At 43.0% G+C, this 16524-nt stretch overlaps 1 protein-coding gene across 3 annotated transcripts; it reads left to right on the top strand.

Annotated features, from left to right (window-relative positions):
• Positions 1–1643: 1643 nt before the first annotated feature.
• On the top strand, positions 1644–8472 carry COQ3 (coenzyme Q3, methyltransferase). 3 transcript variants are annotated; one of them, XM_054279731.1, is made up of 7 exons: positions 1644–1734; positions 2642–2765; positions 3143–3295; positions 3454–3553; positions 5134–5376; positions 6592–6751; positions 8146–8472. In XM_054279731.1, exons 1-7 carry the CDS (start codon positions 1644–1646, stop codon positions 8361–8363), a joined length of 1089 nt encoding a protein of 362 aa, XP_054135706.1. In that variant the 3' UTR covers positions 8364–8472. The 3 variants fall into 3 exon arrangements, with proteins under 3 accessions (XP_054135706.1, XP_054135707.1, XP_054135708.1); XM_054279732.1 differs by having other exon boundaries at positions 1688–1734; positions 2668–2765; XM_054279733.1 differs by having other exon boundaries at positions 1716–1734; positions 2672–2765.
• The last annotated feature ends 8052 nt before the right edge of the window (positions 8473–16524 follow it).

The following is a 16524-nucleotide window of genomic DNA, read 5'->3' as shown; positions in this document are numbered from 1 at the left end:
GCTTGTCCTGTTAAGTAGAATACATGGCCAGTGTGCATGGATTTACTTGCTTGTAAGCATTTGTAAAATCAAAAATACAAAAGCAATGGCAATGTAAGGTTTGGCTCTCTTGCTCAGATTTTGCGTTTGCTTTGCTAAATGAATGACAAGCAATAAAGTTGAAAATATGTGGATGCATGCCCTGAAGGAAGGCTTAGTTTTGTCTCTTAAGGAGACTGTCCATAAGGGATTTGTTGGAGCTCTGTTACTTTCAGTAGCTCTGAGATGTTATTAATGACTCGTAACTCCACTGCACTGTGAGCTTTGTTGGATAGAAGGCAAGTGAGTAGAAAAGTGAGGCAGGTGCATACTAAGCAGGTTTGCCATATGTTTAATTGCTGTCAAGACAAGCTTTTTTGAGCCTTTTCAGCAGTCCTTATTTAGCTTTAAAAAGAAAATAATCCAGACTTTAACTACTACATGAATTATACTGTATTTACAGGAGACCTGTAAACAGGCAGATTTCAAGGAGTGAGGGTTGTATTACCAAGCAAGGTCAGTTCATAAAGCAGGCTGGCACTAGAGGGAAGTCAAGCCAGGACTGGTTGCACTCCAGATTTCCTGCAGCCCAGAGGATGCTCCTGCCCTTGGCACTGTGCGGGCCGTGCCTCCTGCCTGTGGATGCCAGCATCTGCACAGCCAGGCAGGAACACGGCTGGGATCATCTGCCTGGCAGGCACGGAGCGCTGCTTCCTAGCTTACCTTTGCCTTGGTCTGCACTGCTGCCTTCCAGACACCTCTGGTTTTCACTGGGCGTTCTTGTTGGACCTGCAGCTCAATAAAGTGTCAGAAAACGAATCTTTAAAAAAACTCGCTTAATTCTTTTCCATTTGTGTGTATCAGCCCTGAACTGCCAGGGCCACTCACCTCAGTTCGGCGCCCTGTGCAGCAGTGCCTGCGAGGGAACAGGGAAAGTAGAAACCCTTCTTGTTCCTGGGCCACAGCCTGGACTTGATGTGCAAACCGTGACACGGCAGCCTCTCACAGAGGCAGCGGCATGCCAGCTCGGATGGGTCCCGTGAGGGGGCTGCCCAGGCCAGCTCGGATGGGTCCCGTGAGGGGGCTGCCCAGGCCAGCTGGGATAGGTCCTGTCAGGGGGCTGCCCCAGGCCGGCTAGGATGGGTTCCCTGAGGGGGCTGCCCCAGGCCAGCTCGGATGGGTTCCATGAGGGGGCTGCCCCAGGCCAGCTCTGATGGGTCCCCTGAGGGGGCTGCTCCAGGCCCAGCCACGCTGGGGCTCAGGGGTTCTGCTCCCAGCTGCTGGGATCGCTTCCCTCTGAGCCTGCCCCGAAGCGAGGACTCTTGTACTTTGAGCTGTGCCCTGAAAGCCCGGTGTGTTTCTTGGTAATGCAGGGGGCTGAAAGCTGTGGGCTCGTCGCTGTGTCATCCGAACGAGCCTCTGCTTGCGGGTCTTTTCGTGTCCCAAGACAAGGCAAGGACGGGGCACACATTTAAGCAGAGTTGGTCCAGACAAGTGCCACGGTAGGGGCTGGCATTCGCGCCGGCCCCAGCACCGGGCGGAACCTTCCCGGCGCCCGCCCGGCGAGGCAGCCGGCACCGCCGGCCGCGGACCGGGGCGGGGCGAGAGCGGCAGCGGCGGTGGCCATGGCCGTGTGGGGCGGCGGGGCGGCCCGAGCGCTCACCCGCGCCCTGCGGCGCCGGCGGGCCGCGGCCGCGCTGCCGGGGGCTGCAGGCGGTGAGCGGGCGCTGGGCGGGCGCGGCAGAGCGGGAGGGATGGATGGAGGGAGGCCCCGGCGCGGCCGGGGGCAGGGGCGGTGAAACGGGGCTTCGCTTCGCCGGCTCCCTCACAGCCGGGCCCCGCAAGCCTCCGGCTGGCGGCGGCCCCGGGCGTGTCTGGCAGCTGCCGGCCGCGTCCCACGGCACTCCCAGCCCGGCGCCGGCCGGACGGGAAGGTGTTGTTCCCCTGCCCCTTATGGTCCGGAGGTGTCTAGATCGCTCCATCGCTCACTGCGGCCTAAAATCGTCTTCAGGGGTGGTTTACTCTGGGTACAGCGAGGCATCGCTGTGATTCGGGGCTGTTGGTGACCAGGCAGCAGCTGGGTGTGAGTGAGTGTTCGCCGTGCTAGGGAGAGCCCTGCGTGGGCTGAGCAGGAGCGGAGAACAATTGCAGCGTGTTGTTCCTGGCCTGTCTGTGCTCCGTCCGTGGCGGCTTTTTGCTTAGGTTTCCTTACCTGTTCATACAATGCAAAATGAGTGTGCAGCTGTGTATATCTCTTTCCAACACATAATAAACCCAGCACTGCTGAGTGTGTGTGTGTGTGCACAGCTCACGGTCAGGGTAAACATTTTGGGGAAATTTACACTAACTGAAACATTTCAGTTGCAAAAAAGCTCTTTCCGTTCAGTCTCCTAACGTGGAAATTATGTACAAATTATTGTACATCATTTCAGGAGTACAGGGGTGGTGAACTAGCATACATTCATTTATTTAATTCCCAATTCCCTAAGTACAATAGTGAGCAAATGTGCAAAGATTTGCATGGTTAGTATTCTGCTATAGCAGCACTCTTACAAGTAGGTGTTTTGTCTCTGACTTCTTGTAAAGCTGATGCTTTGCATTTGGATGTCTTTTATTTATGCAGATGACCATGCTGATCTGTCTTTTCAGACAGGTCTGAGAGATATCCTTCAGAACTACAACAGGAAAAGACAACTGAAATTTGGTAGTACCTTGCCTGTCTCTCTGACTGAAATGAAAAGCAACATGTAAGTATTGTAGCTAAAATAACCGTGTGTGATGAGGGCTGCTCTTTTCTGTAACAATTTAATTTGACTTCGTGACTTTGTGCCAGTGTCACGTGGAGTCGTTTTTATATCTCACACGTTTGAATGTTTGATGTGGCCTGTTCTTGTTTTACTAATTGCCAGCTTAAAAATGACAAGCATGCAGCCATCTGTTTGGGAAGATATGTTACCCATACATGTATAATATCTGTATGCTGGTAAACAAGTGGAACTCGAATCTCTAAAGAAACATGAGTTTTACCTTTTTGCATTTTCTGATGCAGTATTTGTTTTTCCCATATTTCAGCTGACAGGAAATATTAGTATTGGTTTAATGACATTCAGCTTTCATTATTTAGATTCACTGTGAAGAGACCTTTCAGCACTTCACACTCATCAGTGGATTCAAAGGAAATGAAAAAATTCCAGCTCCTTGCACATAAGTGGTGGGATGAAGAAGGAGAATATGCAGCCCTTCATTCTATGAATGATATTAGAGTGCCATTTATTAGGTATGGTTTTGAAGACAAATTTTTTCTTTTATATGTACTACTTCTGTATGACCTCAGAAAATACTGTAAAAAAAGCTAATTACCAGTGCTTAAGATAGCCACAGCATTTATTGAAGCACCTTGTGGGTTCGACCTTAATCACATCCCTTTTCTTTCAGAGATACTCTGTTGAGCATGAGTGGTAATTATCATCTGGGAAATCCACTTTCAGGAGTCAAGATTCTTGATGTGGGCTGTGGAGGAGGACTGCTGAGTGAGGTAAGAAACAGTGAGCTCTGAGTTTTCTTCTAAAAAGGCGTGCAAGGTATTTGAATTGTACAAATTACACTGCTTAATTTCTAGTCCTCCAAGGAGGACTTTTTCTCTTCTATGATGTGTTAGTTACTGAGTAGAGTGCAGTGCACTCATACAAAAAAAACCCCATAGAGTATTTAGTTAGCATAGTGGTGGTAGTTTACAGAGAATGAGGGAGTTGGTAGTGAGAAATTCTAAAATTGAGATTCTAAATCAGGAAAATAAGATTTCAAGCACTGTAAAGTAAAGGAGAGGGGAAGAATGATGAAAAAGTCCTTGAATATTTCTTCTTTTGTTTTTCTTTTTTTACCTTATAAGTCTAGGCAGGAATACTTGGAATCATGACATCCTCATTACCAAAGAAACAATTTTTATTATAAACTTGTTCTTACACATTCATTTATTTGAACTGCTTATCTTCAGTGTTTTACATGGGTATGGGGATTGTCACCTTTGATTTGGTCTCATGGGAAATGCATGGAATAACATCAAGCACCCAAATCATACCTGTCCTGTGTCAGTAGAGATTGCTGTGGTAAAGGGGCTGATGTTACAGTGGCTTCCAGAGAAGTCTGCACAAACTTGGGACTGAGAAGTTGCTGTTTGTGGTGGAACACTGTCCCCACAGGCTCTGAACAGTGCTGTGTCCCATCAATGAACTAGGGATGGGGATGGTTTGTGAATTTAGGGTTACACATCTGGCTGCCTTACTCTGGGAACTTCATCAGCATCTGAAGTGAGGTGTTACAAAGGGACCTGAATCTCTCCCATGTTTTCTTTCTTTGTTTTTTTCTCCTCTTTGGAGCAAAATCTTGTAGTCTTGTGAGAGGGGTCCTTCCAGCAATGCTGGCAAAACTGGTGTGCTGCATCACCTTCTCAGGCTGAGCAGCTGGTGAATTTCAGGTTGGAATATCATACATGTGGTCATGTTCTACAGCCTGTGTCAGTTTCAGAAGAGGTGATGACTGAGGTGCTAACCTTGGAGTAAGAAGACACTGGAGAAACCTGAGTGACAGCCAAGGCTGATGCTATCCTAGTAAACATCAGTGTTTAGTTCTCAGCAGTGAGAAAGTCCCAGAGATAATCACATATTAAGTAACCATTAAAAAGATATGAGGATTTACCATTACAGGTGGATGTTGAAGAAAGTAATGACAGTAATTAAATAGGGCATTGCTTTCTCCCCTTTAATTACTGTGTTGATTTTCCCTCTTTGTTTTTCCTGTATCAGAGAGTAGTAGTGGAAGAAATCTTTATTTGCTGTAACAAAATGAATTGAGAACAAATTATTCTAAAATACAATTTAGATGTGTGTATAGTCCACTATATAATTTTGTAAGAAAATTAACACTACCTTTCCCAAATGGAAAGGTGTTTTTGCTTTTATAAACATTTAAAATAAAACTGCTGGATCAGAGCTCATAATTTACTGTTGTTTGTCTTGTGTTGATGAATTCTGCATCTTGTATGTACATTGCAAAGTTTCAGAAACCTTTAAGTAAATTGTTTTCATGCAGAGAATAAATTACACTCTTTTTTATTAGCCTTTAGGTAGACTGGGAGCTTCAGTTACTGGAATTGATCCTGTGGAGGACAACATTAGAACAGCAGATCAGCACAAGTCATTTGATCCAGTCCTGGCTGAGAGAATACAGTACAAGTCCAGTTCACTGGAGGAGATTGTGGAAGAGTCTATGGAAACCTTTGATGTAATTGTAGCTTCTGAAGTAGTGGAGCATGTGGCTGACCTTGAAATGTTTATCAAGTGTTGCTCTCAGGTGTTAAAGGTAAGAGAGTTTTTGCTTTCATTATTGGGAATATTTATTCTCTTTTATTATTGTGGTTTTTTAAAAAGAGTGTGAAAACACATCTGCACTGTACATACATTTATCCACTAAGTCAGAAGTATGTTCTAGAAGTGCCTTCCATTCTTCTCCATGATGCAAATACATCTTCCCAAATTCAGTAACCACAGTTAGGGGAAATTTATTTCTCCAGCTCAGCCTCAGAAAAGTGCTAAGGCATTACCTAGCATTGCAGGTTTGCATTGCATCAGGACCCTAAGGAATCTGGGTGCATCTGATTTCACACAGGTGAGAGAAAATGTGGCAGTGCTGCTGTTGATGGACTGCTGTGGCTCAGACTGCATGGGAGCTCTGTAATGATGTTTCTGAGGCAAGATTTTATTCCAGCACTAGCATCACATCACATGAGAGAGATCCTGGATTGCTTTTAAAGGTTCCTAGTTAGGCTTTGGAGATAGTCAGGTTGTTGTTCATCTTGATACTAGTTCATTTGCAAAAGAAGGGTGGTAACTCAGCACACAAGTGGGAGCTTTTCTTTGATCTCTTTATCTTTCTGGTCATCAGAAGAAATATTAATTATTTCAGTTGAATACACTAGTAACTTTTAGCCTTCTAGGGACAAAGAAATTATCCCTTATTTCTAACAAACAGTCCTTTAAGGACTTAGAATTTGTTTCTGGCTTTGTTTCTTTGCCCATGTAATTATTAAAACAAGCATGGCATGGCATTCAGCAGTCTCAGAAATTAAGGAAGTATTTCACATTTTACTTTGGTTTCAGTTAAAAAGCGCTTTGTGGTTTTATTTTGGTTTTTTGCTTTGTTGGATTTTTTTTTTTGTTTTTTTTTTTAACAATAGATATTGTATATGCTTTAGTACCTTTTATTTATCCATTTCCTGAGCAGAAAATATTATAAGTGACTTTTCTAGGTGTTCTTTGGGCTAGGGAATAGTTTTTAGGCCACCCAAGACCTGATTATGTTGATTCTTTGAAGATTCCTGAGACATACTGTTAGGAAAAGTTATATTCTTTCTTGTATTAAAATGTTATAAATATCTATCCTGGGATGAAATTACTTCTTAGTCTTGCATTGTGTAGACTTTGACATAGACAAATTATTTGTCTTAATGTGATTAAATTTACCATTTAAAAAGACACAAAAAATTCTTCTAATTGAACATTTTAATATTTTAATTAGCCTGAAGGTTCTTTATTCATTACGACAATCAATAAAACGCAATTGTCCTATGTCCTGGGAATTGTGGTTGCAGAAAAAATAATGGGGATTGTACCAGAAGGAACACATGAATGGGAGAAATTTGTTCCCCCTGAAGAGCTGGAGCGTCTCCTGGAATCAAGTAAGTTTCAGGCCAGATGGTGGGAATGGAGAGAGAATTCCAAAAGGTCCCTGTAGAAATGGCAAAGGGATAAGTTAGGTGGGGTGAGTGCTAGCAACAATACACAGCTTTTCCTGCTTGAGTCATATATTAAGAGTGTGGTTCCTGGTTTAAAGACACTGCTGCTTACTGGGTTTTGCATAAAATAAATTAAATTGAATCCTAAGAATGCAGTGATTACTTGAACAAAATCACTGTTGCAGCTGCCCTCTGTTTAATAGCCTAAATAAAAAACTCCAATGTTTTCCATTGTGTTCTGGTGACAGAATGTGTGCTCTGAAGTGGTTCATAAGCTCTAGGTCAGGTTTGAGGAATTAACTGTGTTGGCACTCTGGCTGCACTGCTGCCACTGCATTGTTTGTTGCCTTTCCTTTGGGAGGAGGCATTTTTATTTTTGGTTTGCTGCTCTGTGTTCTCTATTCATATTATGTTACTAAAAGATTTCTTCTAAAATGTGAAGATGAAACCTACCACAAATTCATTAGTCAGTTCTTGAGAAACTCTGTGATACTGATTTTAATTATTTCTAATTAAGTTAGCCTGGTCTGATTGCTTTTAAAATAGACAAAGCAATGAGCCTATTGCCTATTGCCCTCCTTCACCACAGATGTTTTAAAACCCTCTCACCAAATATTTCACTTTGCTCTAGTTGACTGCAAAGAAGCTGAAGTATGAGTGGAGCTATTCTCTTGGCAAGGCCTTTTCCTGGCACTTTGCAGTGATGCCATAAGAAATATGACTAATACTAGTTCACATACCGGTGGTTTTTTTCAGTTCTTCCTTAGAAAGGAGAAGCAGGTGCAGTGGAGTGATTTGTTTTGGTAGGGTGTTTGTTTTCTGCCTTCCATCCTGTATCCTGCTGGGCACAGCAGATCCATGCAGTGAACTGAGTGCTGCTCAGCTGGGAGTGATAAATAACTCTTTCTTTGCACTGAGTCCTTGATGACATTCATCTGCCTTTTTCTTACATTTTCCATTCCTAAAGGGAATCTGAAGAATCCTTGCAAAGATGTGCTCAGATTTTGATTTTGGGGTGTGTGATGTCAATCTGAAGCATGTCTCCACCTCCAGAAAACGTTACCAGTCAGCCAGATGGGGAGGTGTGAGGCTGGGGTTTCAGCAGAGCCCTGTAGCTGCTGCTGGGGCAGGGCCTGGCACAGAGCCACTGCCAGGACCTGCTGTCACCAGTGATGCCAGTGGCACTGCATGTGGGGGTGTCTGACAAAGGCCAGTGTCCCCCCCAGCCCAGAGGAAGAAGCATGTTTCAGACTTGCTGTTCTAAAGAGCTTTGATGTTGCAGTGACCTAAAATATTTAAGAACATCTGTTGCATTGTGTGGCTTCTTTCTTTCCCAGCTGGCTTTTCCGTGAGGAGCGTGCAGGGGATGCTGTACAATCCGCTCTCGGGCTCCTGGAGCTGGGTGCAGAGCACGAGCCTGAACTACGCGCTGCACGCCGTCAGGGCCGGGGCTGCCCCACAGCCACACGCCTCAGACACCCTGCCTCAGACAGATGTTCAACAGAGCTCAGGCACAGCTGGCACAGCTGGCACTGTCCCAGACAGCACTGTCTGACTGTGTGCTGATGGACTGTCACAGAACAGAAAGTGAGCTTTTACTCAGATGGACACAATAAAACCTTTGCCAACAACAAGCGTCCTGTTTGCATCAATAATACACGTGCTGTTTTTGGCCAAATACTTACGGTGGTCTCAAAAAAATCAAGTGCCCGCTATCTCAGGAATGTTTTAAGATTGCAATGAGCAAAGCTTTTAAAGAATAAGTATTTTCATGAGAAACTAGTTTTAAATTGTTGGACAGGGAAATGCAAATTATTCTGTTGGTAGCTTGGAGGGAACTTTATTATGTGGTGGTGTTTTCAGTCCTGCTGGGACTCAGTTCTCCACAGAATAATGGCATAGATGTAGAGTGAGTTAAAAACCACAATGCTGTACAATAAATAAAATGCCTTAAGTATTTAAGATCCTTAATTCTGTAAAAATATATGAAACACTCAAGATCTACAAAGACTTTTTTCTGTAATACACCTTTCTCCCTGAGCAGGGGAAACAAAATAGCAAACCTTTACTGTTGAGTCCTGCTGTTTCTGCTCTTTCTGTAATTGTGAAATGGAAGAAGAGTCTCTGAGACCAGAGCTCCTCAGTTGTGAAAGCCCCTTCACCATAAAGATAGTTGTATCTGTGCCTATTTTTCAACTTCTCCCTCTGCCCAAATAAAGAGAATCTGCAGGGAAAATTTTACTAAGCAACCAGAGCTCCATGCTAGAATGATGACACATTAGCAGTCTGTCCTATAACAGGTGCCATACCTGTTCTTAATGTTTTAGAGCTGGGGTAAGGAAAAGTCATTTACAATGAAACAACTTTCTAAATAAAGTTTCATGTGTTGTCTATGACTGCATCTTCCTTCCTTCCTTCCTTCCTTCCTTCCTTCTTTCCTTCCTTCCTTCCTTCCTTCCTTCCTTCCTTCCTTCCTTCCTTCCTTCCTTCTCCTTTGTCTTTGTACACTGTTTGTGTACAAAGTTTGTACACTGCTGGAAAGGTGTCTTGTTTTTGTTTGCAGGGATGAAAATCAAACTTTTTTTCCCCCTCTTTTTTTTCTCCCTGTTCTAGTTGCTTGTGCGTTTTTCCTGCTGTAGAGGTGTGATGGGCTACATTGATTTTTTTACACATTTGCATTCTTCCTGCTTTGCTGTATCTGCATGTTGCCTTCAGATCCAAGTTTCCTGATGGATTTGATGGTGCCCAGAAGAATATAGTTAATTTATAATGAAAATAACAGTTATTCATAGCTAATAAAGATTAAGAAGTAGCATCTCTTGTCATTGCTTCCATGACAATAAGTTCTGCTTCATAATATTTCTGTGGGCTATAGCTTGGCTTTGAGAAGAAGATTGATCATCATTTTAAGTTTAGTGATGGAGAAGCCACTACACCAGTAAAGAAATTGTTCCAAAGGTTCATCAGTTGAAGTGGTTTAACCTTGGAACCTCACCAGTGATGTCCTAACATCCTCATTTTACACTTAAGTACCTCTATAAGCTGCAGTTTTGAATTGTCACCCCTTAATTTTCTCTTAGGTAAGTGGTCTGAGAATATCTGTACAGCTCTTACCACTACATGTGAGTTTCCGAGTTCACATGAAGTTTTGTGTTAAACATTGTTTCTGAGCAGGGCGGTGGAACTGGCAGCAACAATTCATTAATGGTTTCACTAATGCTGTCCACAGGAGGAACACATCATTCCCTGTCTGCCTTTCTCCTGCAAAGGAGTCTCTGCTCCATTGGTCATGCATGCAGCGTGGTGCATGGCTTTCAGGAGAGGAGTGATGCTGGGAGAAAATGAGTCAAAAGAAATAACCAGTAGTCTTTGCTCCTGACTGTGTTCGGGTGTGTTAAACCATGTGCTCCAGTGAGTTCCCCTAACCAAATTAACAACATCAACTTAAGTTACTACAATGTATGACTCCTGTTTCAAATTTTGCCAGCAGCTCTGAAAAGCACTGAGACCTGGACAGGTTCCTGATGTAGCCGACAAGAAACATCCCCCATGAGGCAGTCCCTCCTCCACTGATTTGTTTTGATACTTGTCAAGTGAAATAAAAATAATGTTATAAAACTGTCACAGAAAGAGCTGATTTTTGTTTTATTTAGGAGCCCTCAGTCCAGATGCTTGTGTGATTAGCTGTTATCCTGGCTTTCTCATTCTTTCTGGTTTTCCTCACTTCATAGATTCACAGAATATTCTGACTTGAGAGGGACACACATGGATTAAGTCCAATTCTAAAGTGAATTACTTGTTACTTTCTTTAGTTTTTCATTAAACTGTGAACACCTAGGGAAAGGGTGTTGTGTTTTCCTTTTTTCACTGTTATTTCTATTGCACATAGGAAAAAAAACCCTTTGATGCTTCCTGGGTTCTCTGTCCAAGCTGACAAGAGGGATCCTGTACCTAATGAACAATGGCTGGCATTTAAACCACAAGCACATGGACCTGGTTATCCATGGATACCTCTGGTTTTGACAAAAACCTTACCACAAGCATCTAATCTGCTCCTACATGTGTGTTGGAGCCCTGTCAAACTGGGAGAGTTTTGAGAGCAGTGTGAACAAATGAGTTGGGACTGCTTGAACAACTCCTTGTACCTTTAGTATGTTTCCAGATGTCCTGATATGCTCCATCCCCAGTCCTTACCCCTCAGTTTTCTTCTCCTGGGGATTATCCTAACTACTCTGGCTATATTTCACCCCACTGTTTAAAACAACCTTGTTTAAATGCAAAAATGATAGAATGCAGTAGAAATCATTTTAATGAGCTAACAAACAGTACAAAAATATCCTACACTTGTGAACTGGTTTTTGTGTTTTGCATCCCTACCTTTTTCATACATGTCAAACTGGCACAGAGTAATCTAAGTCAGTACTGTGCTGTGAATACGTACTATGCACTTGTGCTCCAGAAACTTTTTTCTTAAAATCTGTGCCCAGAACACCAATGACATTTTCACACTTCTCTTAGCCCAGCTGCTGCAGAAATTTCATAGATGCTATTGAAATGGACAGAATTTAAATAAAATGAATTTTCAAATGTTTTGTCTTTTATTTTGCAGCCTATTCATGTTTATGGAGCCATAGCTTGAATGCTTACAGGAATAGTGGTGGTAGGAGGTGAAAAAAGCAATGTCATTGCAGCAGGCATGCACCCAGGACTAGGGGTGAGGCAAGAGGTGTTTCTTGCCTTGGGATAGGGAAAAAACAATATTTGGAACTTGGTCTTTTTCAGCCTCTGTGTTTATTTCTGGTTGTATACCCTTGACTCTTCTATTACTAGACATTTATTCCTGCAACAAAACAAATCAGAGTAAGAAGCTGATCCTGGAAAAAAAAATAAAATTCAGCAGAGCAAACAATGGTGTTCTGGGTGGTCTTGGCTATTCAGCTGTGGTTTGGCTTGTTGTGTTTCATCTCTCCCACATTGCTCCATGTGGTCACAGTCCCAGCTCTTTGCTCAGACTGATTCTTGTCTGAGGTGTAATTTTTTTTCTGCTTTCTTTCCTATTTTATTGTGTTTCCCTGGGATGCTGCCGGTGGTTGGGCTGTTCAGGGAGCTGAATTTTCCCACTGTGGAGGACTAGTGCCATTTGGGGGGTCAGCACTGGGAGTAAATGGAGGGAGAAAATGGGACAGAAGAGTCCCTTGAGGGGCAGTAAGCTTTTAGGTTGGCTCAGCCTGTGTGTGGAACATCACATTCAGATAATAATTGACACAATAATTGTGCTCAAGCCCAACTGGAGTAGTATGAGAGCCTCAGAGGAGATCTGCATTTAATCCCCTTTTTAAATAAAAATACAATTTGAAGTTTCCATGGTTCCCATTATGCCATCTTATTGCCTATTGTTCCTTTGTGGTCCAGTGACATTTCATGACCATTTTTGCAGGACTTGACAATTTCTTTCCTCTACATTTCCACTAAAACCCTGTGTCAGGTTCCTTGGGGATGGAAAAAAAGAGAGAGAAAGGAGTGGGAAAGGAATTGTGCAGTGGCTGTGAGCTGAGATAAGAATAATGAATATCTTGTAGGAAGTTTTTCTGAAAATGGCTTCTGAAGTTTTTCACTCTGTTGAAATCTCAGCTTTAATTAAAAAGAAAGGCAACAAACAAATAAACTTATTTTCCATACACTTTTTATAAATGCTTGAAAGGAATAATGCCATGCAGTCTAGAAGTTCAGAAGTCAGAAGACTCAGTGTCTGTAATTAGCCTGATGTAGCAGACCGGAGGAAAAGTGAGACAGAACATGAATTACTACGTGGGGGCTGATACTGCATTTGCAGGGGTTTGAGAGGTGCCCAGGAGTGGTGCCTGGAATGGGAGAGAGCATTGAAAAGTCAGAAACAGAAGGAGTATGAGCAATGTCAGGAAGATAAGTATGATTCTGATGGAGAGGAGAAATTGAAGCAGAGGTGTAGAGAGGGCAGTCTGGTTCTGGTGAGCCTTTGAAGGGGAACTACTGATGGAAATGCTGATGATGGAGAGGGGCTCTGTGTCAGGCTGAAGCATAAAAGTTCCGGAGTTCACAGCCTCCCACTTGCTCTTGCACATTAACCTCCAGTGCCTCATTCCAAATGCCTATACCCTTGCTGAGCTCCTAGAAGGAAAGGTGGTGACATACTAATCATGAGTTGCAGACAGATTTCTCATTCACAATGTTCTCCAGGTCATATGACAAAATTCTAATAACTTAAAGTTTGTGCTGATGGTAAACTTTATTTTTATTGACACGTGTTCCAATGAAGCAATATAAACTGTCATGTTATATTAGAATATAGGGCTAGAAGGGTTGGGATTTCACCTAGACTGTAAAATCACCTGACCTGTCTGGGCTCAAACAAGCATTAATTGCACAGCCACCTCTCAGTGCATTAGGAATTCAGGATATCTACTTTGATCTCCATTTTATTGTGCTTGTACTCCCCCATGGAGTCACTCCAGTGATATGATCAATATTCACTTACTTGTTCTAAAAAGATATAACATTTTTTTCTTCCTGAAGGGATTGTGAAGACCATTAGTGTTCCATTAAAAAATCTGAAAAATCTGTTGACTCTCATGAGGTATGTTGAACCTCCCACCCAAAAAAAACCCCAAAACAAACCCAAAAAAACCCCCAAAAACCAAAACCCAAAAAACCCCCAGCAAAGCAACACCCCCCCCCCCCAAAAAAAAAAAAAAAAAAACAAAAAAAAAAAAAACCCACACCAGAAACAATCCCAAAATAACTGGGAGATTGAATTGCTAACATTGCCTTGTATGGTAGCTGTATTATAAAAACTTACAATAGTAGAAGATAGAGAAAATGACATGGTGTTTATTTTCCTGAGTTAGAATATGCACACACAACCTGCAGACATAAAATAAATAAACAAAGCATACAATAAAGGATAGCTCAGAAGGATGTATCCAACTCAAATGTAAAACAGCAGATGTACCTCAAATGCCCTGTGATGGAGCACAGCCTCAGCACTGACACACGGGGCTTTGCCTTCCAGCTGAGGCTGAGGTGGCAGCTCAGCACCTTGCCCTCCTTGCTCCACCTCCAAGCTATGCTCTACAGAACTGACAGGACCTGGCTATCCCTGGGGACCCTTTGGGATGCTCCCTGCCTTGGTCCCAGCTGTAGGGAAGGTCCTGACCTGGATGGGCACATCCACAGCCACCCAGTGCTCACTGCTGCTGCAGGAACACTGAGCACTGTGTCTCTGCCACACTCAGGGATGTTAAAAACCAGTAAACCACTATGCTGTTCTTTCTTAACAAAGCACTACCAGATTGCCTTTTGATGTGAAAGAGACGTATGTGTTCATTATCCTCCTCTCAGCCCTCCCAATCCCAACAGCAAGACCATCTAAGCTCTCAAGAGCACAAAGTTTTGGAATACTGAGGTGATTCTCTGACCATGGACTTGTCCAAAGGTCTCTGTTCTGCAGCCAGGAAAAACAATTCCTTGAATTTAAAATCACCAGAACAGCATTTCTCAGTACACCATAGTAAGAAAAGTCCTGCCAAAGCTGCCAAGCAAAGGTGTCTGCTAAGAAGAAATACGTGTGTGTAGGGTGGGGTTTGGGTCACACTGCTATGGCTGAAGATGGTGCTCTGGAGAAACATTATTTTTGCCTTCTCCAGAAGAAGTATGAGGCCCCAGATGAAGACAGTGAAGTTTCTGAAGGTGTTGTTAGATGAGATGATGTCCCTTGAAAGGATAACTAAGGGAGGAAGCTACACAGGCTGAAAAACTTCAGGGCAGGTAATGAAAGAAACTTTACCTGGCCTGTGAGGGCAGGGCAGCATTCCCATGTGGGTTGTGCAGCATCTCTCCCTTATCGAATCTCAGCTGTAGATAAGGAAAAAGCTTCTGTCTACAGGATTACTTAACAAGCATTTTTTTCCAGAACCAAATTCATAATAAACCAAAATCCCCCTAGGTTCTACAGTGCTCAACAGTTCACCCTCTTGGAGGATGCAGACTGCAGGCCTTTGGCTCTGCCACTGTCTCTCCAATCTGTCTTTATTCCCAGAGCTCTTGGGAGATGAAAGCACAGCCTTGGCCTCAGGAATATGGCTTCTGGAAAGGTCTCTCCTCCTCCTGTTCCCATCCCTTCTCATTCCCATCCCACTGCTTTCAGCTGACAGTTTATTTGCAGATGAATGTGTCATGCTGGAATGATCTCCTCTTCCCATTTTGTGGCCCGATTGCTCTGGATTGGCAGGGTTTGTTTTCCCTAATGGTACACTGCTCCATTTTGCAGTGTCTGCAGCAGCCAGTGCTTTTACCTCTCTTACCACCTTAGCGCTTACAAGCAAATCTAAGGCAGATGAATTGAACCAACTCATTTTCCCTGAAAATCTGAAGACCATATAGACCTCTTGAAAAAAGTAAATATGGTAAGGAAAGGAAATCTGTGTAAGAAAATCTGCAAAAACTTCATACATCTCTATTATTAGTTAAAAATGAACTGAGATGCCAACCAGGTCATGGCAGTATGTATTGCAAATCATACTTACTTACTTCTAAGGATGCTATAAATCAGACAGCACCTATAAATGGACAAAGACTGGGAACCACTGCACCAGGCTATGGCAAGCAATCTGTAGCAGGTTCCCAACATTATTCTTCTATTGAGAAAGTTTTATATGAAAGACCTGACTATAAATCATGTAACTACCCCCATGACATTGGGAGGGTTGCCAGCTGTCCAAAAAACAGAGTAATAAAATAGAGTAATAAAATTACTTTTTAATTTTATTACTCTATTATGTAAAACAGAGTAATAAAATTAAAAACAACTAAAGATTTTTGAGACTGTGGGTCTGTCAGTATAGCTGAGGAGCAGTCAGCTATACTCAGCTACCAGCCTGAGTACTTCCACCTGCAGAAAGCAGGAGGTTCCATGCAAAGCTTTTTCTTTTTGTTTCCCCCCGTGAAAGCAAGGAACTTGGATTACATTATTCAGGGTAGACTCAGGGTATGTGTTGCAATAGAAAGTGGCTTTGTTTCCCAGCAAGTGCAAAGTAAACTCTGGAGAACTGCTGGAATTGCACTTAATGTGGACTTACATACAGACACTTCCATATAGCACTGAAGTAGTTTAGATTCTTGATGTTCTGCATTTTCTATGCATTTGGACCTTTATATGTCATTAAAGTATCATTAATTCCTTTTCTAAATCCAAACTGAAACACAGCATTACTGTTTTGCATCTATACCTTGGCTATTCTTATCTGAATAATTAAAAAGACATGTTTATGAAACTCAAGCTGCCCTGAGAAATCATTAATATTACAACAAAACCAATCCTGGCAGCAGTCAGGGATTGTTTCAGAAAGATCCTGGAAGCCTGCTGGTGATGAAAAACCTTTTTTTCACCCTCTCATAAACTCAGACCTCACCACAAAACCCATTAAATTATGTCATTGGCTCAGTAAGTCTGGGCTACTTCAAAGAGAAGGAAAGCACTCCCATACCATGGGATGACTTGAGAGCCCAGCCTGAGCTGGGGACAGCCAGTCCCTGTGCAAGGGCACAGCAAGGTGCTTTCACTTCAGGCAGAACAGCCTGTACAACCAACCCACCCTGACTCATGGAGCTGCCCAAAGCTCTGTGCTGCCCTGCCTTTGAGCACTTGGAAATGAGAGAGACAGTGAGTAGGAGCCACGGAT

The sequence above is a fragment of the Melozone crissalis genome, unplaced genomic scaffold, assembly GCF_028551555.1.
Source record: "Melozone crissalis strain CALT ecotype California unplaced genomic scaffold, PUWL_Pcris_2 ptg000027l_1, whole genome shotgun sequence".
Classification (NCBI taxonomy): Eukaryota; Metazoa; Chordata; class Aves; order Passeriformes; family Passerellidae; genus Melozone; species Melozone crissalis.
Note: the sequence above shows the minus strand (reverse complement) of the source record. Positions and strands in the feature narration are given on the sequence as shown.

Coding starts and splice junctions, on each gene's coding strand:
- COQ3 (XM_054279731.1), top strand. CDS start 1,644: ATGGCCGTGTGGGGCGGCGGGGCGGCCCGAGCGCTCACCCGCGCCCTG. Junction 1,735..2,641: donor GCTGCCGGGGGCTGCAGGCG/GTGAGCGGGCGC, acceptor TTATTTATGCAG/ATGACCATGCTGATCTGTCT. Junction 3,296..3,453: donor ATTAGAGTGCCATTTATTAG/GTATGGTTTTGA, acceptor CTTTTCTTTCAG/AGATACTCTGTTGAGCATGA.